This window comes from Oncorhynchus clarkii, chromosome 9 (genome assembly GCF_045791955.1).
Source record: "Oncorhynchus clarkii lewisi isolate Uvic-CL-2024 chromosome 9, UVic_Ocla_1.0, whole genome shotgun sequence".
Classification (NCBI taxonomy): domain Eukaryota; kingdom Metazoa; phylum Chordata; class Actinopteri; order Salmoniformes; family Salmonidae; genus Oncorhynchus; species Oncorhynchus clarkii.
The window spans coordinates 26372897-26399164 of NC_092155.1; the positions used below are offsets into that span (position 1 = coordinate 26372897).

At 41.6% G+C, this 26268-nt stretch overlaps 1 protein-coding gene across 2 annotated transcripts; it reads left to right on the forward strand.

The window, feature by feature from the left end:
* Positions 1-1612: 1612 nt before the first annotated feature.
* Positions 1613-24906, forward strand: LOC139417192 (activated CDC42 kinase 1-like). Of its 2 annotated transcripts, XM_071166438.1 has the most exons (15): positions 1613-1683; positions 9163-9356; positions 9572-9642; positions 10032-10217; positions 12094-12246; positions 12558-12688; positions 12916-13062; positions 13283-13409; positions 17763-17909; positions 19856-19950; positions 20433-20669; positions 21008-21078; positions 22831-23336; positions 23445-23540; positions 23719-24906. In XM_071166438.1, the coding sequence occupies exons 2-15, from the start codon at positions 9194-9196 to the stop codon at positions 23911-23913; spliced, it is 2325 nt and encodes a 774-aa protein (XP_071022539.1). In that variant the 5' UTR covers positions 1613-1683; positions 9163-9193; the 3' UTR covers positions 23914-24906. The 2 variants fall into 2 exon arrangements, with proteins under 2 accessions (XP_071022539.1, XP_071022540.1); XM_071166439.1 differs by lacking the exon at positions 1613-1683 and having other exon boundaries at positions 9148-9356.
* Positions 24907-26268: the final 1362 nt, after the last annotated feature.

A 26268-nucleotide genomic window follows, 5' to 3' on the forward strand; every position in this document is an offset into this window, starting at 1 on the left:
AGGATTTGAGTCCCTGGCGGCGTAGTGTGTTACTGATGGTAGGCTTTGTTACTTTGGTCCCAGCTCTCTGCAGGTCATTCACTAGGTCCCCCCGTGTGGTTCTGGAATTTTTGCTCACCGTTCTTGTGATCATTTTGACCACACGGGTGAGATCTTGCGTGGAGCCCTAGATCGAGGGAGATTATCAGTGGTCTTGTATGTCTTCCATTTCCTAATAATTGCTCCCACAGTTGATTTCTTCAAACCAAGCTGCTTACCTATTGCAGATTCAGTCATCCCAGCCTGGTGCAGGTCTACAATTTTGTTTCTGGTGTCCTTTGACAGCTCTTTGGTCTTGGCCATAGTGGAGTTTGGAGTGTGACTGTTTGAGGTTGTGGACAGGTGTCTTTTATACTGATAACAAGTTTAAACAGGTGCCATTAATACAGGTAACGAGTGGAGGACAGAGGAGCCTCTTAAAGAAGAAGTTACAGGTCTATGAGAGCCAGAAATCTTGCTTGTTTGTAGGTGACCAAATATCTACATGTACATACTACCTCAATCAGCCTGACTGACTGTATGTAGCCCCGCTACATTATAGCCTCGCCACTGTATATAGCCTGTTTTTTTTACTGTTGTTTTATTTCTTTACTTACCTATTGTTCACCTAAAACCTTTTTTGCACTATTGGTTAGAGCCTGTAAGTAAGCATTTCACTGTATTCGGGGCACGTGACAAATAAACTTTGATTTGAATACATACCTTCGCCAATATCCATATGTTATTGGTATGAAATAAAACCCGTTTACACTGTTTTTGAAATGGAAATGGCTTCCTTGACTAGCACTCCCATTTGAAAGGTCTTTTGAATGGATCTCTTTGCCCTTTCTAGTGTGTTGTGTATAGCGAGAGGGAGCGAGGTGACTGGGAGGTACTGTACCACCAGTACCAGGAAGTACAAGGTGCAAGGAGAGGGAACTCCACTGTGTTGCTGTCTGGGTTTACATTCAAATCAGAGGTCATGCGAGAGGCATACATCTAGTCAGACTGGTTATGCAGGAGCAGACAGGTATGGTTAAGAGAGTGAAAGAAACTCATTGCTACTGGCGCATTTCGGCATAAACCAAACAAGACATATAATAATGTGAAAACAGACATAAAAGGGAAGTTGAATCAGATGAAAATTTTGGTCAAACAAGTAGAAAATATTATACCACATACATGATATGACAATGTATGATTACTAATGCCCATATAATTTGAATTATTGTGCGCTTGCACCGCATTATGTGTAATATATTTTTGTGAAATAACAATTATTTTATGTGTAGGCAGGTGGCTAGGCAATTGTTGCACAGGTGGAAATTGAAAAGGGGTGGAGTGAAAATACTAGGAAGAGGCGGAGAGAGCAATGTGGACAGGTAGCCAAAAAAACACTGAATGCTGTTGCTAAAGTTTTCAACACCAATTGAAGAGAGGATATTTTGCTATGAGATTAAACCGACAAACTTAAAAAAAAAAAAAAATATGATCATTTATTTACGAAATTAAGAAAAAACGTATGGCACGTGATGTGGATTATCCGTAGGCCTAGGTCTAACGATCCTATTGGGAATACTTTGATTTGTTGTAGCATATCCGAAAGCTGGGTTCATAAATAAGCAAGATCGTGGCCCTGGTGGACCGTGGGTCATTTTATTGACGGTTAGTATTTAGAGCTTATCTACGTTGACTGAACTTCGGTATCAATTTGCCCCACCATATAGCAGCCTTGCTTTATACAATAAGTCCACCGTCTTTATTCTAAAAGACAAAGCCATGGCGTCCCACAACTACAGTAGACTATGTTGTGTTGAATAACACATAGGTCAACACCTGTAGGTCTACTTTCATTGATTTATTGATTGTTGGGGACTGTTCTGCCCTCCCCTTTTACTGATTTAATATTAAATCCTGTGTAACAAATTAAGGAGTTACTTTTATGGATAGCTAACTCATATGAGAAAATATGGCAATAAGATGTTGATGGGCAAGAATGAATAAAATAAAATAAAATATTAGAGAAAGGCTTCATTGTTCTTGAACGTGTTTCAGTAAGCTCCAAGGCGTACTTTTGAGTGCATGAACCAGATAATTCAGAGCCTTTTGTTCTAAGTTGAGAAATGGATAATCATTTTAATGCTGACCTAATAGATTACAATTGTGCAATACTCTAGTTTTATATAGACCTACAGGTGGCAATTCCACGATAACAGAATGACTCCTATTTTTCTCTTTTTAAAAGTACGCCAAACAAAATACTTTTATTGCAAAGTTAAAGAAACCAAAGAACTCTATGCACAGGGACTAATTTTAACAATTTCCACTGAACATTTTACAAAAACACATTTACTTGAAAAACAGTGCAAATGTAAAGTTTGGTAACAGAAGGGATAAAATCTCCCTCGGTTTTATTATTTTACACAGTGGCTGTTATTCAAATGAAGTCCGATTTAGTAAAATTATGAAGTGTTTTAATCACTTAATAAATCCTAAACCAAATTTGTATCAGTAAAAACACTATAACTATTTGGTGGGTCTACCATTACTTGTTAGTTCTGTGAACTTTCATTATCCTCCCTCATGTGGTAGAAATATTTGAAAATTCTGTGTCTTAAAGATATTAAAGATATGTGAGTTTTTGGTAACAGAATGACAATACACAATGCAATATTTCTTAAACTTACAGAAGGCAAATCATTTCTGCAAAACTAAATATAAATGTTGATATTAGTTGGCAGGGGTCTTTACATCAACATTACTGTGTTTTGATGTATTTATAATACCTTTCAACACTTTCTCTACTAGATGTTTTCTACGGCCCCTTTTCCACCTGTTTGACCAGAAATCAAAGCCTTTGCTTATTCAAAATGTTTAGGTTGGAACATGGTTGAAACATTTGATATATGCCTTAATGTGTCATGAATATATACTCTTAGCTTTCATTTGACACCAAATTTGATGTGCTCCCATAAACTTCTTGTTAGTGCTCATTGAGCCTTTTGCATGGAAATTCCCTGTGTTTGATGCCTTTTTCATAAGGGAAACTCAAGTTTGAAATTTCTGTGTTTGGTTGTTCATATTCACTGCTACTGCAGAATTACAAACTTCAGAAGTCTTTTTAAACCTCAAATAAACTACAAGTTTTACATTTCCTGCATTTCACGAAAGTTCTCCTGCAACAGCGTGATCGAATTAAGATCCTACATCTGTACCAGCGAGCTCAGGATAAACTCCTCTTGACAAAGAATTAGTGTATAGCTTTTGAGTGATTTTCTTCTCAATTTAGGCATGAATTTGGATTTATGAACAAATACTTATTTAACTAAGGGGAAAAGTTATGTCATGGCTGAGAGAGTTTGGTGTTACAGTGCATATTCAGGACATCATGTATACCTGAAATAATTATTCAACTTCCAGGAAGCTTTTTTGTTGACTGATTGGTGACAGTACGGGTTGGTTCAGTCAGTTAGTCCATGCATTCTCTGTTACAAGAGCCTTTCTCTGTAAGGAGACGTTATACAAGTTTATTGTGTCATTATGATTCTTTGTCAAACTGTTTTTATTAGAAACCCTGCTTATCAAGGATAATGTGTCCAGTGCGTTTTTAGACGTCTCCAGTTACTGTTAGGATAATTATGTTCTCAAGGTTCATAAGCTGAACTTCAATTGGAATTCTCGGACTGTGACCCAGAGGTTGTAAGGTTCTGGTTGAAATGAAACAGATAGAGACCAGTCCACAATAGTCAGTCACCAAAACATTTTTTTTTATTGTCAAAACCAGTATGTAGTGGATCCTGGCATTTATTTTATGCCTGCTACATTAGGTTAGTTACCACCCAAAATGATTCAGTAGCTGAGCGGGTTAAAATGTATACACGTGTACATAAAGCGAAATGACCCTAAAAGCAGTTGTTTAAAAAAAATCTCATATCAAATCATTTCTGTGTAACATTTCTGGATAACAATTTATGGGTACCTTACTATGATTGTTTTCAGTTAAAATGGTCAAAAAGAGACAAAAAAGGCTTCTTAGCAAAGATATATTTCTCAAGCAAGAATATTGTTCGGACTGTCTGGGAGTGGTCTGAGTGGGGAGGGGAAAACTGAAAACTAACTGTTCTTGGCAGAACGGTTTGAAACTCTCTTTCTTATTGGTCTATTAAATAATTTACCGCCTGGTGACAGGTTGAAATTTCAGGCGGTCTTTGCAAACAGCTCTTACACTAAAAGGGCATTATCATATTTTTTAAAAACAATTTAACAGTATTATTCCAACCTCATAGTGTGGTAAAATACTGTGTATAAAAAACAGAAACATCTAGTTTTTGAATGTACTGGGCATTTAAAACAATGGGACGTGCGTGAGAAATGACCTCAGTGTTTGGTTGCACACATGTCTTTACTACAGAGGGTGCCGGTTTGGGAGTTGTCTTTGGGATTCTATTTGGACATGAGAAAGTGCTTGTCCGGGCTAGCCCCTTGCACCACAGGCTGCATCAATGTGTCTGTCTCAAATAGAATCAAATCCAATTTTATTGGTCACATACACATGGTTAGCAGATGTTATTGCGTGTGTATGATGTTGATGCTTGTGCTTCTAGATCCGACAGTGCAGCAATATCTAACAAGTAATACCTAACAATTCCACAACAAATACCTAATACACACAAATCTAAGTAAAGGAATGGTATAACAATATATAAATATATGGATGAGCAATTACAGAGCGGCATAGGCTAAGATGCAATGGATAGTATAAAATACAGTATATACATATGAGATGAGTAATGCAAGATATGTAAACATTATTAAAGTGGCATTATTAATTATAGTGACTAGTGTTCCATTTATTAAAGTGGCCAATGATTTCAAGTCTGTATGTAGGCAGCTGTGCTTATGATGGCTGTTTAACAGTCTGATGGCCTTGAGATAGAAGCTGATAGAAGCTGTCTCTCGGTCCCGGCTTTGATGCATCTGTACTGACCTCGCAAACTGGATGGTAGCGGGTGAACAGGCAGTGGCTCCGGTGTTTGTTGTCCTTGATGATCTTTTTGGCCTTTCTGTGACATCAGGTGCTGTAGGTGTCCTGGAAGGCAAGTAGTTTGCCCCCGGGGATGCATTGTGCAGACCGCACCACCCTCTGGAGAGCACTGCGGTTGTGGGCGTTGCTGTTGTCGTACCTGGCGGTGATACAGCCTGACAGGATGCTCTCAATTGTGCATCAACCATCTCCTTTGTTTTGTTGACGTTGAGTGAGAGATTATTTTCCTGACACCACACTCCCAGAGCCCTCACCTCCTTCCTGTAGGCTGTCTCGTCGTTGTTGGTAATCAAGCCTACTACTACTGTATCGTCTGCAAACTTGATGATTGAGTTGGAGGCGTGCATGGCCACGCAGTCGTGGGTGAACAGGGAGTACAGGAGGGGGCTGAGCATGCACCATTGTGGGGCCCCAGTGCTGAGGATCAGCGAAGTGGAGATGCTGTTTCCTACCTTCGCCACCTGGGGGCGGCCCGTCAGCAAGTCCAGGACCAAGTTGCACAGGGCGGGGTTGCGACCCAGGGCCTCAAGCTTAATGATGAGCTTGGAGGGTACTATGGTGTTGAATGCTGAGCTTTAGTCAGTGAACAGCATTCTTACATAGGTATTCCTCTTCTCCAGATGGGATAGGGCAGTGTGCAGTGTGATGGCATTTTGTAATGTCTGTGGACCTAGGGGGGTGGTAAGCAAATTGAAGTGGGTCAAGAGTGACAGGTAAGGTGGAGGTGATATGATCCTTGACTAGTCACTCAAAGCACTTCATGATGACAGAAGTGAGTGCTACGGGGCGATAGTCATTTAGTTCAGCTACCTTTTCATTCTTGGGTACAGGAACAATGCTGGCCATCTTGAAGCAAGTGGGGACAGCAGACTGGGATAGGGAGAGATTGAATATGTCCGTAAACACACCAGCCAGCTGGTCTGTGCATGCTCTGAGGACGCTGCTAGGGATGCCGTCTGGGCCGGCAGCCCTGCGAGGGTTAACACGTTTAAATGCCTTACTTACGTTGGTCACGGAGAAGGAGAGCCCACAGTCCTTGATAGTGGGCCGCGTCGGTGGTACTGTATTATCCTCAAAGAAGGCAAAGAAAATGTTTAGTTTGTCTGGAAGTAAGACGCCGGAGTCCGTGACATGGCTGGTTTTCCTTTTTTAGTCCGTGAGTGTCTGTAGACCCTGCCACATATGTCTCATGTCTAAGCCATTGAATTGTGACTCCACTTTGTTCTATACTGACATTTTGCTTGTTTGATTGCCTTGCGGAGGGAATAACTACACTGTTTGTATTCAGCCATATTCCCAGTCACCTTTCCATGATAAAATGTGGTGGTTCGCATTGTCTGTCTGTCTGTGTCTGTGAACATACTCAGTGTACAGTGGCTTTGGAAAGTATTCAGACCCCTTGACTTTTCCCACATTTTGTTACATTACAGCCTTATTCTGAAATGGATTAAAGAGACTCGAAATTGAGCTCAGGTGCATCTAGTTTCCATTGATCATCCTTGAGATGTTTCTACAACTTGATTGGAGTACACCTGTGGTAAATTCAATTTGATTGGACATGATTTGGAAAGGCACACACCTGTCAAAATAAGGTTCCACAGTTGACAGTGCGTGTCGAAGGCATTGGGATTAAACGTCAGGAATTGTGAAAAACTGAGTTTAAATGTATTTGGCTAAGGTGTATGTAAACTTCCGACTTCAACTGTATATGTGAGAACTGGTAAGAGTTTGCCAGAGTACTTGACACAGGAATGTAGGCCTCTGACTCACCCTTCTCTCCACTGATAACTCTGGTTGTTTTATGGCGCCAATTCCCTGAAGCGGAAGTCCACAGACAGACAATGATATGAGATGACAAGAGGCCTGTGTGTGAACTAGGAACATAGCTAGTTACTGTAAAACAGGCTGCCTCGTTATTAAATTGCAACTCGGAAAAGGTACTGCCTCCTTTGGTAACAGCTCTTTGACTTTCTCTAATGTCCCTCCACTGAACAACATGAGTGAATTCTCAATTAAATTATGCATATTCAATTGGTGCATCTGCTGGGAAAAAGACACAAGGCAATGTTTATGGCGCTGTTTCTTGTAATTGACTTGAGATGCATCCTCCCTTGAGGTTATCACTGGTAATGACAGGCCTGGTGAAAGTGCCAGAGCCGCTGGCTGCTGGTAAAAGCTTTCTTGACTTGGACATACAGTTGAACTCGGAAGTTTACATACACCTCAGCCAAATACATTTAAACTCAGTTTATCACAATTCCTAACATTTAATCCAAGTTAACATTCCCTGTCTTAGGTAAGTTATGATCACCAATTTATTTTAAGAATGTGAAATGTCAGAATAATAGGAGAGAGAATTATTTATTTCAGCTTTTATTTCTTTCATCACATTCCCAGTGGGTCAGCAGTTTAAAAAAAACACTCAATTATTATTTGGTAGCATTGCCTTCAAATTGTTTAACTTGGGTCAAACGTTTCGGGTAGCCTTCCACAAGCTTCCCACAATAAGTTGGGTGAATTTTGGCCCATTCCTCAAGACAGAACTGGTGTAACTGAATCAGGTTTGTAGGCCTCCTTGCTTGCACACGCTTTTTCAGTTCTGCCCAGAAATGTTCTATAGGATTGAGGTCAGGGCTTTGTGATGGCCACTCCAATACCTTGACTTTGTTGTCCTTAAGCCATTTTGCCACAACTTTGGAAGTATGCTTGGGGTCATTGTCCATTTGGAAGATCCGTTTGCGACCAAGCTTTAACTTCCTGACTGATGTCTTGAGAGGTTGTTTCAATATATCCACATAATTTTGCCTCCTCATGATGCCATCTATTTTGTGAAGTGCACCAGTCCCTCCTGCAGCAAAGCACCCCCACAACATGATACTGCCACCCCCGTGCTTCACGGTTGGGATGGTGTTCTTCGGCTTGCAAGCTTACCCTTTTTTCCTCCAAACATAACGATGGCCGTTATCGCCAAACAGTTCTATTTTTGTTTCATCAGACCAGAGGACATTTCTCCAAAAAGTACAATCTTTGTTCTCATGTGCAGTTGCAAACTGTGGTCTAGATTTTTTTATGGAGGTTTTGGATGGCTTCTTCCTTGCTGAGCGACCTTTCAGGTTATGTTGATATAGGACTCTTTTTACTGTGGATATAGATACTTTTGTACCTGTTTCCTTCAGCATCTTCACAAGGTCCTTTGCTGTTGTTCTGGGATTGATTTGCACTTTTCACACCAAAATACGTAATCTCTAGGAGACAGAACGGGTCTCCTTTCTGAGTGGCATGATGGCTGCGTGGTCCCATGGTGTTTATGCTTGCGTACTATTGTTTGTACAGATGAACGTGGCACCTTCAGGTGTTTGGAAATTGCTCCCAAGAATGAACCAGACTTGTGGAGGTCTACAATTAATTTTCTAAGGTCTAGTCTGATTTCTTCTGATTTTCCCATGATGTCAAGCAAAGAGGCACTGAGTTTGAAGGTAGGCCTTGAAATACATCCACAGGTACACCTCCAATTGATTCAAATGATGTAAATTAGCTTCTAAAGCCATGACATCATTTTCTGGAATTTTCTGTTTAAAGGCACAGTCAACCTAGTGTATGTAAACTTCTGACCACCTGGAATTGTGATACAGTTAATTATAAGTGAAATAATCTGTCTGTAAACAATTGTTGGAAAAATTACTTATATCATGCACACAGTAGATGTCCTAACCGACATCCCAAAACTATAGTTTGTTAACAATAAATTTGTGGAGTGGTTGAAAAACGAGTTTTAATGACTCCAACCTAAGTGTATATAAACTTCAGACTTCAACTGTAAATGTTAGCCAACACATTGCTAACCTTTGTTAATTAAATCAGCTAAACAGCTGCTTTTAGCAAAAATGTGTATGGAGTTTCTAGCTAATCAGCCGTTAGAGTTTACACTTCCTCCTCCAAATGCAATGTGGGGAGGTCAGAATAATGAAAAACGATGTACCCAATCTATTCATTTTAAAACTATGATTACTTCTCCTTGTCATTACCATTCACCTGATGATAAGACAAGACGTGAAACAATTGTTTTTGCTAACATATAATGGGGGTCCCTGGTTCGCCAGTTTGCCTAGTGCTGTGGTGACCCACAGGGTCATGCTGATGGAACAGGACACTCAGTGGCTGTACCACCTCCTGGCCGAGGTCCAGTTGGAGAGGTTTTACCTGCGTGTCCGGGACAGCCTCAACATCACCCGCGTAGAGCATTTCGCCTATGTTAAAGAGTCTGACCTCGAACAGATTGGTATCAGCAAACCAGGTCAGTACACTGTGGTTATTGTTGTCCTTTTTAAAAATTGTTCTATTGCTATTTTTGGTAACACTTCATATGAAAAGCCCCTATGTTGTGCATTATAATGCACTATGAATAGTTCACATGGGATTATAAATGCCCTTATGAAGAGGGTATTCATGTGAAGTCTAACCCTTGTTTGTATGTTGTATCTTTTATATCGAATATTTGTCTACGTGTAGGACAGAGAAGATTATGGGAGGCTGTGAAAAACTTCAAGATCAGCGTGAGGCCCAAATCGTGGATGGCCAAGGCAAGACCTTTACATGGGGCTCCCGAGTGGCGCAGTGGTCTCAGGCACTGCGTCTCAGGCACTGCGTCTCACCCTGGTTCGAATCCAGGTTGTATCACAACTGGCTGTAATTGGGAGTCCTATAGGGCAGAGCACAATTGGCCCAGTGTCGTCTGGGTTTGGCTGGTGTAGGCCGTCATTGTAAATAAGAATTTGATCTTAACTGACTTGCCTAGTTAAAGAAAGGTTAAACATCTCTCAAGTCTCTCCAGAATGCAATTTACTATTATATACCATTTGTTACAAGGTAGTGGTGAGTTCTTTGAAATAAGTACCAGACATTACTGATTGACACAACATAATAATTGGAATGCTCACCTGTCACTCATGTTGATCTGTTGGTCCCCCAGGCTATCAGTGGGTGTGGTCCGGAGGGGGGTGATCAATGGGGCAGCGTGGGGTCGGGCCAGGAGAAAGGGGGGCGGGCCCTCACCTGTCTGATCCAAGACGATGAGCTGACTCTGGGGGAGAAGCTGGGAACGGGCTCCTTCGGTGTGGTGAAGAGAGGAGAGTGGCAGACCCCCACTGGGAGAGTGGTGAGTGGATTTGTTCAAATGTATGTTGCTTCTGGTGGGACAGTATTTAACTTTTATTTTACTCACCAACAGTAAAAGGCAGAGCTAGGTTGACAGTTTAGAAAGTCACAGAGCAAGATACTGTACCTTCAAAAGGATCAATAGAAATTGCATAACAGAAATAAAACATAATTTGCATTGAAGTACAGTGCATTCGTGAAGTATTCAGACCCCTCCCCCTTTTCCACATTTAGTTAGTTACAGCCTTATTCTAAAATGGATTAAACACTTTTTCCCCCCTCATCAATCTACACACAATACCCCATAATGACAAAGCGAAAACAGGTTTTTAGAATTGTTTGTACATTTATTAAAAATACATTTAAAAATAAAATGTTTACATGAGTATTCAGACTCTTTGCTAAGAGACTCGAAATTGAGCTCAGGTGCATCTTGTTTCCAGTGGAGTCCACTTATGGTAAATTCAATTGATTGGACATGATTTGGAAAGGCACACACCTGTCTATATAAGGTTCCACAGTTGACAGTGCATGTCAGAGCAACAACCAAGCCATATGAGGTCGAAGGAATTGTCCGTAGAGCTCCAAGACAGGATTGTGTTGAGGCACAGATCTGGGGAAGGGTATCAAAAATTGTCTGCAGCATTGAAGGTCCCCAAGAACACAGTGGCCTCCTTCATTCTTAAATGGAAGAAGTTTGGAACCACCAAGACTCTTCCTAGAGCTGTCCGCTCAGCCAAACTGAGCAATATGGGGAGAAGGGCCTTGGTCAGGGAGGTGACCAAGAACCTGATGGTCACCCTGACAGAACTCCAGAGTTCCTCTGTGGAGATGGGAGAACCTTCTAGAAGGACAACCATCTCTGCAGAACTCCACCAATCAGGCCTTTATGGTAGAGTGGCCAGACGGAAGCCACTCCTCAGTAAAAGGAACATAACAGCCCACTTGGAGTTTGCCAAAAGGCACCTAAAGGACTCTCAGTCCATGAGAAACAAGATTCTCTGGTCTGATGAACCAAGGTTGAGCTCTTTGGCCTGAATGCAAAGAGTCACGTCTGTAGGAAACGTGGCACCATCACTACGGTGAAGCATGGTGGTGGCAGCATCATGCTGAGGGGATGTTTTTCAGCGGGAGGGAGTTGGAGACTAGTCAGAATCAATGGAAAGATGAACGGAGCATAGTACAGAGAGATCCTTGATGAAAACCTGCTCCAGAGCGCTCAGGACCACAGACTGGGGCGAAGGTTCACCTTCCAACAGGACAATGACCCTAAGCACAGAGCCAAGACACCGCAGGAGTGGCTATGTGACAAGTCTCTAAATGTCCTTGAGTGGCCCAGCCAGAGCCCGGACTTGAACCCGATCGAACATCTCTGGAGAGACCTGAAAATAGCTGTGCAGCGACTCTCCCCATCCAACCTGACAGAGCTTGAGAGGATCTGCAGAGAAGAATGGGATAAACTCCCCAAGTACAAGTATGCCAAGCTTGTAGCATCATACCCAAGAGGACTTGAGGCTGTAATCGCTGTCAAAGGTGCATCAACAAAGGACTGAGTAAAGGGTCTGAAAACGAATGTAAATGTGATATTTCAGTTTATTTATATTTTGTAAATTAGCAAACATTTCTAAAAACCTGTTCTTGCTTTGGCTTTATGGGGTATTGTGTGTACATTGATGAGTGGATTTGTTTTTTTAAACCCATTTTAGAATAAGGCTGTAACAAAACATAATATGGAAAAAGTCAAGGGGTCTGAATACTTTCAGAATGCGCTGTATATTCCCAATCATTTTAACTGCATTACAATCTTTCCCAAATGGCATTAATCAGTACACCTAACTCCTCCATCCTTCCCCTTCTTCTTTCTGTTGCCATGACAGCTGCCGGTGGCAGTGAAGTCTCTGAAAAGTAGTCTTTCCAGACAGACAGACACCATGACAGACTTTCTCCAGGAGGTGACCACCATGCAGTCTCTTGACCACCCCAACATCATCCGCCTCTACGGAGTGGTGCTCACACAGCCCCTCAAGATGGTGAGAGTGCCATTCTCTCTATCCTCTTGAAGGTGGAGTATAAAACATATGTTGTATTATTCCTGTCTCTGCGTTGTAATCCTGTCTCTGCGTTGTAATCCTGTCTCTGCGTTGTAATCCTTTCATGCATGGGCCTTTGCATATGCTAATATTCTAATTGGCAGAATTGCTATTGAAATACAGGCATGCAAAGTTATATAAACATTGAATGGTCATTCAGATGTTATGTTTGTCGCAGGATTCACTCAGGGAATTGGAGGGAAAATGTAGTGTAAAGAAGTGACTTTAAAACCCTATTCTCCTCCTCCCAGGTGACAGAGTTGGCCTGTCTGGGGTCCCTGTATGACATGCTGCGCTCTCGCCAGTACGAGTACCCCCTGGCACGCCTCTGGCTCTTCGCCACCCAGATAGCAGCGGGTATGGAGTACTTGGAGGGTCGCAGGTGAGGCACGAAAGAGTCCCACTCTACAGACAGACTACGACCAAATATGCAATTTTAGCCACTAACTTCACTGTAACCCTAAACGTCAACAATTCCTCGAACCAACTTCATGCATATATTTTATCCTCAATTGACTGGAATTTCCGTAATGACACTTCTAGCCAATGAAAATGTGTACCATTCCTGGTTGTAGCCGGTATAGAGGGCCTGTGTTATATCTCCCCCAGGTTCATCCATAGGGACCTGGCTGCCCGGAATGTTCTGCTGGCCTCCAGGGAGATGGTGAAGATTGGGGACTTTGGTCTGATGAGGGGCCTGAGCCAGGAGACAGACCACTACGTGATGACGGCCCACAGACGTATCCCCTTTGCCTGGTGAGCTGAAGGAGAACATCAGGGTGTTTGTGGGGGGATTTATCATTGATCAGTCATTGATTGTTTAACAGTGTGACCAAATGGAAGCCGGTGTGGAGAAGGGAGATATCACTACTATGGAATTTTCTTTGGTAAATGATTGGCAGTTTATAGTAATTCCATCTCTCTCTCTCGCTCGGTCTCTTTTTTCTCTATATCTCTCCTCCCACGCTCCCTCCAGGTGTGCCCCAGAGAGTCTGCGTGTGGGCTCTTTCACCCACTCCTCTGATGTGTGGATGTTTGGGGTCATTCTCTGGGAGATGTTCACCTACTGTGAGGAGCCTTGGCGGGGGCTATCTGGCAGACAGGTATGTGTAGACACACTGTACACATTGTTAAGATGCCAGAGTCAGACAGAACTTGCTTAGGCAGGACAGAAGAGGAATTTGTACACAGCCACCGCTGGGGTTTTCCAAAATCTAGGAGCATTTACTGTTTTTCAAATTTAGAAGCAGAGTCAGAGATAGAGCTTAAAAAGTAGCTTGATTTAGCTTTCTTAATCGAGAGAGTACATCTGTTTCTCAATTGGCTGACAGATTGCCAGTCCACTACAGAGTCAGTTTTCCTTGCTTTGGTCCAGGCCTGATTTCTCATCTGAATGAGCTCAGATAACTCAGAAGAAAACCCAGGGTTAGATCTATACAACATGACCAAAAGTATGTGGATACCTGTTCATCGAACATCTCATTCCAAAATCATGGGCATTAATATGGAGTTGGTCCCCCTTTGCTGCTATAACAGCCTCCACTCTTCTGGGAAGACTTTCCACTAGATGTTGAAGCATTGCTGCGGGGTCTTGCTTCCTTTCAGCCACAAGAGCATTAGTGAGGTCAGGCACTGATGTTTTGCAATTAGGCCTGGCTCGCAGTCGGCGTTCCAATTCATCCCAAAGGTGTTCGAGGGGTTTGAGATCAGGGATCTGTGCAGGCCAGTAAATGTTCTTCCACACCGATCCTGACAAACCATTTCTGTATGGACCTCGCTTTGTGCACGAGGGCATTGTCATGCAGAAACAGGAAGGGCCCTTCCCCCAAACTGTTGCCACAGAATCATCTAGAAAGTAATTGTATGCTGTAGCGTTATGATTTCCCTTCACTTGAACTAAGAGGCCTAGCCTGAACCATGAAAACAACCCCAGACCATTATTTATCCTCCAGCAAACTTAACAGTTGGTACTATGCATTCAGGCAGGTAGGGTTCTCCTGGCATCACGCCAGATGGTGAAGCGTGATTCATTACTCCAGAGAACGCGTTTCCAATGCTCCAGAGTCCAATGGTGGTGAGCTTTACACCACTCCAGCCGACGTTTGGCATTGTGCATGGTGATCTTAGGCTTGTGTGCAGCTGCTCGGCTATGGAAACCCATTTCATGAAGCTCCCGATGAACAGCTCTTGTGCTGATGTTGCTTCCAGAGGCGGTTTGGAACTCTGTACTTGTGTGTGTATATATATATATATATATATATATATATATATATATATATATATATATATTTATATATATATATATATATTTATATATATATATATATATATATATTTATGCTATATATATATATATATATATATATATATATATATATAATATATATATACAGTGCCTTGCGAAAGTATTCGGCCCCCTTGAACTTTGCGACATTTTGCCACATTTCAGGCTTCAAACATAAAGATATAAAACTGTATTTTTTTGTGAAGAATCAACAACAAGTGGGACACAATCATGAAGTGGAACGACATTTATTGGATATTTCAAACTTTTTTAACAAATCAAAAACTGAAAAATTGGGCGTGCAAAATTATTCAGCCCATTTACTTTCAGTGCAGCAAACTCTCTCCAGAAGTTCAGTGAGGATCTCTGAATGATCCAATGTTGACCTAAATGACTAATGATGATAAATACAATCCACCTGTGTGTAATCAAGTCTCCGTATAAATGCACCTGCACTGTGATAGTCTCAGAGGTCCGTTAAAAGCGCAGAGAGCATCATGAAAATCAAGGAACACACCAGGCAGGTCCGAGATACTGTTGTGAAGAAGTTTAAAGCCGGATTTGGATACAAAAAGATTTCCCAAGCTTTAAACATCCCAAGGAACACTGTGCAAGCGATAATATTGAAATGGAAGGAGTATCAGACCACTGCAAATCTACCAAGACCTGGCCGTCCCTCTAAACTTTCAGCTCATACAAGGAGAAGACTGATCAGAAATGCAGCCAAGAGGCCCATGATCCCTCTGGATGAACTGCAGAGATCAGTCGTATATTGCACAAATCTGGCCTTTATGGAAGAGTGGCAAGAAGAAAGCCATTTCTTAAAGATATCCATAAAAAGTGTCGTTTAAAGTTTGCCACAAGCCACCTGGGAGACACACCAAACATGTGGAAGAAGGTGCTCTGGTCAGATGAAACCAAAATTGAACTTTTTGGCAACAATGCAAGACGTTATGTTTGGCGTAAAAGCAACACAGCTCATCACCTTGAACACACCATCCCCACTGTCAAACATGGTGGTGGCAGCATCATGGTTTGGGCCTGCTTTTCTTCCGCAGGGACAGGGAAGATGGTTAAAATTGATGTCTGCAAAAGACCTGAGACTGGGACAGAGATTTGTCTTCCAACAAGACAATGATCCAAAACATAAAGCAAAATCTACAATGGAATGGTTCAAAAATAAACATATCCAGGTGTTAGAATGGCCAAGTCAAAGTCCAGACCTGAATCCAATCGAGAATCTGTGGAAAGAACTGAAAACTGCTGTTCACAAATGCTCTCCATCCAACCTCACTGAGCTCGAGCTGTTTTGCAAGGAATGGGAAAAAATTTCAGTCTCTCGATGTGCAAAACTGATAGAGACATACCCCAAGCGACTTACAGCTGTAATCGCAGCAAAAGGTGGCGCTACAAAGTATTAACTTAAGGGGGCTGAATAATTTTGCACGCCTAATTTTTCAGTTTTTGATTTGTTAAAAAAGTTTGAAATATCCAATAAATGTTGTTCCACTTCATGATTGTGTCCCACTTGTTGTTGATTCTTCACAAAAAAAATACAGTTTTATATCTTTATGTTTGAAGCCTGAAATGTGGCAAAAGGTCGCAAAGTTCAAGGGGGCCGAATACTTTCGCAAGGCACTGTATATATAGTGTATCCTTGACTCTGAATTGTTTAAAAGGGGCATGTTTATCTGCCAGATGAATAAATATATAGGATACATTTTCTAGAGCCAACTCAGTGTCAGGAATACAGGAGATAGTGGCTAACTCAGAGTACAACATGTTGTTTAAAAACCCTTGAAGAGAAAACGTCTTAAAATCTTTCTTCTTAATTAAACGAAGATTAGTATTTTTTTGTTTCATATCTGTAATACATGCTATGGGACAATGATCACTGAGATCATATGCAAATACTCCACTAGACAAATATTTATGGGGGTTATTAGTAAGGATTAAATCAATCAATGAGGAGTTAACTGTGTGCCAAGCATTGGGATCATCCGTGTAGAACAGAACTTTTATTTCCTTGATTCACTTTTAGGATGAAGTCTGCCCTCGGAGTCTCTAGGGATTTGAATATATTTTTTTCTGACTCACTTGGAACATTTTCAGGGTACGTGATGGCAATGGGTCTGAAACAATGCTTAGACAAGGCATCCATCTTCTTCTCCACGGTGACCTCTAAACAATGCACTATGCTCTAGAATGATGTGATGTGTCTCTTGATGAAAGCACTTGTTTAAATAATGCACCTATAGGTAAATGCACTTTTTAAACAATGCACTTTTGTGAATAATACAAGATATTAAATGTGTTTTTCAATGACACAACACATTACACAGAAATTAAGATACGCTCTCAATGTTCAGAATGTTTCCACCTCCTTTCCAAGTGTTCTTTTGCTTGTTTGTTTGTTCGTCTGAATGCTTGCTTCCCTCAAGGCCTGGACTATCCTCCAGAAATCCCTCAGAAAACCTTCGTCTTTCTCCCTCTGTTGGTTTTGTGTTTGTTTGTCGATGTTCTAATTCTTGTTGTTGTCCTTGTTGGGTTTATTGTCCCCCTATCCCATTATTTCCTTGTGTTGCCTGATGATTCAGCAGATGAACCAAGTTGCAAGAACCAAGTCAATCAATCTCTCAAAACCTCTCCAAACTATTTCCACACAAAAAAGTATCTTCCAATTCCTCTAGATAGGCAGAACACAGCAATGCAGTAAAATAACTCAACTGTACACATTTTTACAAAAATTACAATTTAAGGAGGAGCTCTTAAGTGCTGCTGCTCATGGAATTGGTTTCTAGGAGATGATACTGGCAAAAGAGGAAAATAACAATATATACATTTAGGATAAATTAATTACTAGATACAGTATATGGGAAACATTAACGCGCCAAAGAACTTATAAGGGGAATTAAATAAGCGTTTGTAACGAGAGCTAATGAGTTAGATTTATCAGGTACACCTTGTAGGTAGAGCACTTGAAGTTGAACCATGACTCAAAAGGACACAAGGCTCTAAGCATTTGTACGACCTCTGAAATATTTGAGCCCTTTGTACCAAATCAAATATTCAATATTGTGTGTGTGTGTTTGTGCCCACAAACATCTTCAATATCACAACAATGCAATGTCTTTGTCATTAAACGTTCCCCACTCTTTTTTTTTTCTCTCAGATCCTCTGGCGTGTGGAGCTGGAGGGACAGCGTATGGAGAGACCCCCTGACTGTCCTCAGGAACTCTACTCTGTGATGAGAAAGTGTTGGGCCTGCACCCCCTCCAACCGACCCACCTTCTCCCAGCTTACCACCCTGGTCGCAGAGGTAACACTGTAAATATTTATATATTCAGTATCAGTCAAAGGTTTGGACACACCTACTCATTCAAGGGTTTTTTTTTCTTTTTACTATTGTCAACATTGTAGAATAATAGTGAAGACATCAAAACTATGAAAATAACACATATGCAATCATGTAACCAAAAAAAGTGTTAAACAAATAAAAATATATTTGAGATTCTTCAAAGTAACCACCCTTTGTCTTGATGACAGCTTTGCACACGCTTGGCATTCTCTCAACCAGCTTCATGAGGTAGTCACCTGGAACGCATTTCAATTAACAGGTGTGCCGTAAAAGTTCATTTGTGGAATTTCTTTCCTTCTTAATGGGTTTGAGCCAATCAGTTGTGTGTGACAAGGTAGGGGTGGTATACAGAAGATAACCCTATTTGGTAAAAGACCAATTCCATACTATGGCAAGAACAGCTCAAATAAGCAAAGAGAAACGACAGTCCATTATTACTTTAAGACAAGAAGGTCAGTCAATACGGGATGTTTCAAGAACTTTGAAAGTTTCTTCAAGTGCCGTCGCAAAAACCATCAAGAGCTATGATGAAACTGGCTCTCATGAGAACTGCCACAGGAAAGGAAGACCCAGAGTTACCTCTGCTGCAGAGGATAAGGTCATTAGAGTTACCAGCACCTCAGAAATTGCAGCCCAATTAAATGCTTCACAGAGTTTAAGTAACAGACATCTCAACATCAACTGTTCAGAGGAGACTAAGTGAATCAGGCCTTTATGGTCGAATTGCTGGAAAGAAACCACTACTAAAGGACACCAATAAGAAGAGGAGATTTGCTTGGGCCAAGAAACACAAGCAATGGACATTAGACCAGTGGAAATCTGTCCTTTGGTCTGATGAGTCCGAATTTGAGATTTTGGTTCCAACCGCAACACACAGAGATCATCCGTTCACCCACACCGCATCTCACAAAGACATGGCGATTGGAACCAAAAATCTCCCATTTGGACTCCAGGCCAAAGGACAAATTTCCACTGGTCTAATGTCCATTGCTCATGTTTCTTGACCCAAGCAAGTCTCTTCTTCTTATTGATGTCCTTTTGAAGTGTTTTTTTTGTGGTTGCAGCAATTCGACCATGACGACCTGATTCACACAGTCTCCTCTGAACAGTTGATTTTGAGATGTGTCAGTTACTTGAACTCTGTGAAGAATTTATTTCGGCAGCAATTTCTGAGGCTGGTAACTAATTAACTTTTTGCGACTGCACTTGAAGAAACTTTTAAAGTTCTTGAAATGTTCCATATTGACTGACCTTCATGTCTTAAAATAATGATGGACTGTCATTTCTCTTTGCTTATTTGAGCTGTTCTTGCCATAATATGGACTTGGTCTTTTACCAAATAGGGTTATCTTCTGTATACCACCCCTACCTTGTCACAACACAACTGAGTAGCTCAAACAAAACGCATGAAGAAGGAAAGAAATTCCACAAATGAGCTTTTAACAAGGCACACCTGTTAATTGAAATTCATTCCAGGTGACTACCTCATGAAGCTGGTTGAGAGAATGCCAAGAGTGTGCAAAGCTGTCATCAAGGCAAAAGGTGGCTATTTGAAGAATCTTATATATAAAATATATTTTGATTTGTTTAACACTTTTTTGGTTACTACATGATTCCATATGTGTTATTTAATTTTCTACAATGTAGAAAATAGTAAAAATAAAGAAAAACCCTTGAATAAGTAGGTGTGTCCAAACTTTTGACTGGTACTGTACATTTATTATATATGTATAAATGTATGCTCACATTTGCATTATACTCACATAATACACTCTAATCAAGTGGCTCCCAAGCATGTTCACATTAGCATTTAAGGGTCAATATGCCCAGTGACCAAAATAAAGGCGGTTGGACTGCGAGACAGTGGCATAAAATGGTTTCCTCTCCCCTCTTCCCTCTCTATCCAGGCTCAGCCTTTGGAGGTGTGTGCTGTACGGGACTTTGTGGAACCTGGAAAACTCGCTCTCCTGTCCAACGACCTAGTGACGATCATAGACCATAGGTAAGAGAGAAGAAGGATGGGGAGATGGAAAAAAGAGATCGGAAGAAACAGAAGTTCATTGTTAAACTTAGACATATTGCTTCAAAGAGCGAAACTTTTAAACCTGAATTCAGTTGCATTGACTGTTAACCCTAATCCTCACATTTTTGCCACCTAGTGGTAATTCAAGTCAGATGCCAAGAATAAAAGATTTGAAGATCTGACTCAAGTTTGCTAAAGTTTTCAGAGAGTCCTATGTAAAAGGGTGTCAAGACAGTTTATAAGAGAGTTTTATAATCGTTTATAGAGAGTACATTTTTTGTGAATATGTAGTTCGTAATTCATCAATAAACTTTTATGTCATTTGTTGGACTTGTATGATTGCCTTTTCTTAATGTGACCATTTAAATTGTATCCATGTATTTTTTATTTTGCTTACTGTATATCTACATGTGGCTTATATGTGGCTTATATGATTTGACTGTATGGTTCTCCTCCTGTAGTCTGGAGCTGTGTGAGTGGAAGGGCCAGAACCAAAGGACCTTGATAGTGGGCTGGTTCCCCCCGAGCCTGGCTGCTCCCTCCCTCTCCGCCCCCAGCAGCGCCCCTGCTCTTCCCACCACAGCCCCCGTCGCTGCATCGAGCCTCATCCCGCCCCCCCTGAAGGGCAGTCTGCAGCACACGGGGCAGAGTGAGACCCACCCCGACCGTAACTGGGGCACGCCGGAATGCCTCGACGAGTCAGTCAAGTTTCCACTTTTTGATGATTCTTTGATATATAGCTGTTGAGCATCATCATGCTATATGCTAGCCTGGGTTCCTGACTATTTTTGCTGTCATTAATGCCACATTGTTGCCTTGTCTTGTTTAGCATTACAGATATCCGTTGTCATATATCGATAGAAATCAAGTAAAAACTGCATTTGTTTGCGTCTTTGTTGGTGGCCCACTATTGGTGGTAAACAAATCTTGCAGAGTAAGTAAGATGAATGCCTTGAACCTTTGATATTGTCAGTGTACAACCCTGACCCATGTTTGTTTGAATACTTTGTTTTTACCTGACCTCTGACCTTTTCAGGAGAGTAAACTGGAGAAGAAGCCCAGCAAATAGAGAGAGAGAGGGCGGCTCCAATTTACAGAAAATGTCAGGTACCAACTTCAATAAGTTATTTACTCTTTATTTGATTATTATATGACTGATACTAACATGTTCTCCAAATAATATTAGCTAATATTCAATCCATACATATAATTGTCTTGTGGGTAGCAATCTGTTGCTAATTGGGCACATTACAGCTCTTCTAAATGTTTAGACCTTTGGTACCCTTCGTAGTGTACTAGCCACAAGAGCAGAGGGTCACAAGTTTTATATCACATAGTGAAAACCACCCTCAACATGCTGTACACTGTAGTTGTTTTGTACAAAATACGTATACAGTACCAGTCAAAACCCATTCAATGGTTTTAATTCTTTACTATTTCTACATTGTAGATGTAATGCCTGGGGTGTAGTGGAGGAAGAAGTCAGACGCAGGAAACAGAGAGTTCAGAGCAGCGCTAAACTTTATTCACCACACAGGTGAAAACGATGCCACTCAAACAAATGCCCCAAAACACAGGGGAACTAAACAGTCCCGAATAACTCACGTACACGAACAACTGTGACTTACAGGCGTGTACACGAGTACACATAAAACAATCCCGCACACCCAGCAGACGGGCCGGCTGGATAATATAGCCCAACTAATTAACCTAACTAAACACAGGTGTAACTAATAAACAGACAAGGAGGGGGAGAAAAAGATCAGTGGCAGCTAGTAGGCCGGTGACGCCGAGCGCCACCCGAACAGGAAGGGGAGCCACCTTCGGTAGGAGTCGTGACAGTAGAATAATAGTGAAGACATTAAAACTAAGAAATAACACATATATTTGATATTCTTCAAATTAGTCTTGATGACAACTTTGCACACTCTTGGCATTCTCTCAACCAGCTTCATGAGTTAGTTACCTGGAATACATTTCAATTAACAGGTGTGACTTGTTCAAAGTTCATTTGTGGAATTTATTTTTTTCTTAATGCGTTTGAGCCAATCAGTTGTGTTGTGACAAGGTAGGGGTGGTATACAGAAGATAGCCCAAATAAAGTAACATACACATCTCAACATCGACTGTTCAGAGGAGACTGCGTGAATCAGGCCTTTGTGGTCAAATTGCTGAAAAGAAACCACTACTAAAGGACACCAATAATAAGAAGAGACTTGCTTTGGCCAAGAAACATGAGCAGAAATCTCTGCATGTGTGGTTCCCACCGTGAAGCATGGAGGAGCAGGTGTTATTGTGTGGGGGGTGCTCCACAGCATTCTGCAGCGATACGCCATCCCATCTGGTTTGCGCTTAGTGGGACTATCATTTGTTTTTCAACAGGACAATGACCCAACACACCTCCACGCTGTGTAAGGGCTTTTTGACCAAGAAGGGGAGTGATGGTGTGCTGCATCATCTGATCTGGCCTCCACAATCAACCGACCTCAACCCAATTGAGATGGTTTGGGATGAGTTGGACGCAGAGTGAAGGAAAAGCAGCCAACAAGTGCTCAGCATATGTAGGAACTCCTTCAAGACTGTTGGAAAAGCTTTCCAGGTGAGAGAATGCCAATCATGTGCAAAGCTGTGATCAATGCAAAGGTTAGCTACTTTGAAGAATCTCAAATATATTTTGATTTGTTTGACACTTTTTTGGTTACTACATGATTGCACATGTTTTATTTCATCATTTTGATGTCTTCACTATTATTTCACAATGTTTAAATAGTAAAATAAAGAAAAACCCTTGAATGAGTAGGTGTGACCAAACTTTTGACTGGTACTGTGTGTTTAATAGAAATATCCATCTGTCCCCAGGTATGACCAGGAGTCTGGAGTCTGTCCTGAGTGGTCCCCAGAGCAGGACCTTAGGAGGGGTCAAGGTGGACCCCCGTCGTGGACCCCTCCCCAACGCCATGGTTGCCCGCAGCGTTGTGGTGCAGCAGGATCCCCATCGGTTCAGCGAGGCCAGCATCAACCCCCCACCTCGACCGCTCCCGCCCAACCTCAAACGCGTCAAGATTCCCCAGGTGGCCTTGTTCCGAGATCGGAGGCCTGTAAATCCATCCCCAGGTTCCTTGTGGCCTCCACAACCTCAAAAGAATCCTCAGCAGCAGATGCTACAGCCACCCCAGCCCCAGCTGCAGCAGACCATGGGGGGCAGCGACCTGGGCAAAATGGCCCACATGGCATGGTCCAAACCAGCACTGGATGACTATGGGGACAAGGAGAGGAATCAAGAAAAGGAGTGGGTGGTGAGGGAACGAGAGAGGGAGAGGAACCCGTCTCAAGTTCAACACACCAGGGAAGCCTTCATAGCCCAGGTATTGAATGGATGTATGATCTTTAGTTCTTGAGTTGATAGACATATTACAGAATTCAGGCTTTGTGATTGGCCTGAAGTTCTAAGGTCCTCTAGTCTGATTGGTCAGGTCACGGAAGCAGTGCATGGAGTGACCAATGAGGAGGTTCGGAACGCACTTCACTGCAATGAATGGAACCCTATAAGGGCCCAGCAACAACTCAAGGTTAGACAGAATTACTCTAATTCATACTTAATACATGTATTATTTCCATGTACTTCAAAATGTATTCTCCATCGACCAACCTAGTTTACTAAGAATGCAAAAATGATGTAATATTAAATGTGATGCACCAACCTTGTGCTCTCTCCTCGCTCTCGCTCATTCCCTCCTTCCTTCTCAGATGGAGCAGCTGCACTCTCTGAGCCTGTGTTCTCGTGACGACTGCCTAAGGATCCTGTCCCGCTATCAGTGGGATCTACAGCTGGCCAGCCGCTACCTGTTCAGAATGGTACGGGAGGAGAGGACTGGAGGAGGAGAAAGGGAGAGGAGGGACGGAGAGAGAGAGGCTGCTGCCATGGAGAGACGAGGAGTATGAGAGGTGTGGGGATGGAGGGATACTGGAAACAGAGGACAATAAAGATTTATGAAATTGAAGAGGGACTGAGGAGCTATTTGAGGAATTTAAGAGATGGGATGGTTGATTAAAAAGGAATGGAATATATATGAAGTGAACCATAAAGACATTACAGTCCTCCAAAATACAATTTTTATCCCTTTTTACAATTCTGTTTAGTCTTTTTTAATGACGTGACAGACAGCCACGCCCTCTCTGTTCTCAAAAGTAGTTGTGTATCATGATGAATTTGTTGAGTGCCGTACAAAAGTATTCAGACCCCTTGGATTTCTTCACAATTTATGGTGTTACAAAGTGGGATTCAAATTGATTGAATTGTTATTTTGTCAAAAATTTACACCAAATACTCTGTCAAAGGGATACAAAAATTCTAACATTTTAAAAACTAAAATATAGTAATTGCATTAAGTATTCAGGTCCTTGACTCAATACATGTTACAAACACCTTTTGGCGTCGCTTACATCTGTGAGTCTTCTTGGATACGTCTATAAGAGCTTCATATACCCGGATTGTGCAATATTTGTCCATTATTAATTTAAAAATTAATCAAGCTCTGTCAAGATGTTGGTGATCATGGCTAGACAGCAATGTTGAAGTATTGCCATAGATTTTTAAGCAGATTTAAGTCAAAACTAACTTGGCCACTCATGTACATTCACTGTCTTCTTGGTAAGCAGCTCGTGTGTAGATTTGGCCTTGTGTTTTTTAGGTTATTATCCTGCTGAAAAGTGAATGCCCATGGCAACACAGCAGTTTCATTCCTGTCCTGCAGCTCAGTTCAGGATGACTATTTTTTATGTCTGGGTGGTTTAATACATAATCCACAGCATAACAATTCACTTGGCCATGATTTAAAGAGCTATTCAATGTCTGATTTGTTATTGTTGCCCACTTTCATTATCCTTCTTTGATTCTTTCGAAAAGCTTCTTAGTTGAATCTGTACTCGAAATTCAATACTTGACTTTACAGATGTGTGTACGGGGGACAGAGAAAGAGTTAGTAAATAAACAAATCCATGTAACTTAGGTGATTTGTTAAGCCACATCTACTCCTGAACTAATTTAGGCTTTCCTAAACAAAGAGGCTGAATACGTATGCAACAACTATTTTAGTTATGAATATTTGATTTATCATGAAAAAATATATTTTACTTCCTCATTTAAGAGAATTTTGTGTAGATTGTTGACAAAGAAATTACAATTAAATCCATTTCAATCCCACTTTACCCCAATAAAATGAAGAAATTCAAGGGGTATGAACACTTTTGCAAGGCACTGTATTGTATTAGCATTGATTATATTTGTTGAATAAAATGTTGATACAAATTGTGCGCTAGTGATGTGTACATGTGACTCATGCCCCTCAATTTACACCCAGTCAAGAGAGTTGGGATGTTGTAAGAATAAAAAGATGATCTACAGAGTGATGTAATTTCCTTTCAGAGGAAGTGTTTGTCAATTCTCTGCTTTGACTTCCTTTACCACTTTAGTTGAGGTGAATTGTGAGCTTCTCCTTATGCTGTCTAAAACTACAGCGTTACAGGAGCTGGTCACATAGGGCTGGAGAATCCATAGTACTAGGGAAGGACATGAGTTTATTTTAACCTGCACCTCAGCATGCGTCCAGCAAGGGGGGGGGGGGGGGGGGTAATGAGAGCACTGCTCCCTTTGTGGTCCCGGCCTTTTTCCTGTCTACTACAGGGCTTGGTTATATTTCAGGCCCTCCTGGCACATTGCCACTAACGTTTTAGGAATGGTTAAGAGTTATGGAATGAGACTAAGGGCCATAATGTAATTAGGCCCATGACTTGGAAAAAGGTGGATGGAGACTGGAGAGAGACGAAAAGCCTGTAAGGCCACAGGATCTGCTTCTCCAATTATTAACAGGTCTGTCATTTTGCTGGGCTTCATAAGCACCTCTCTCCATCCCAACCACCCTCAGTGGCCACTGGCCTAGTGGAGTCTGTCACTTGCAAAACCTAGTTCAGGATTCAATCCAGGACGGCGGAAGATGTGTTCATTTCCGAGCCGACCTCTGCGTTCATTTTTAATGTGATCTCCGCAAATGCGGAAACATTACCTTTAAAAAGATGCATAGCCAGGAAGAGGTGATCGGATTGAATCACAGACCTAAGACTCAATTCAATCCGTAACACTGACATGCTGTAGCGGGAATGAAATGAGTCATTTCCGATTGAGCCGGCATCAGCGGCGTTGACCGTCAGTGCAGGAACATTGGCTTTAACTGTACTTTGCGCTGCAGCAAAGCTCTCCAGCGATACGGATTGAATCGAGACCCGAGTGTAAAAATACAG

Bases quoted from the DNA above. Each gene is read 5' to 3' on its own strand.
- LOC139417192 (XM_071166438.1), top strand. From the start codon at position 9,194: ATGCTGATGGAACAGGACACTCAGTGGCTGTACCACCTCCTGGCCGAG. The intron at 13,410-17,762 runs GTATGTGTAGAC...TTTTTCTCTCAG, and splicing joins GGGGGCTATCTGGCAGACAG to ATCCTCTGGCGTGTGGAGCT. The intron at 23,541-23,718 runs GTTAGACAGAAT...CTTCCTTCTCAG, and splicing joins GGGCCCAGCAACAACTCAAG to ATGGAGCAGCTGCACTCTCT.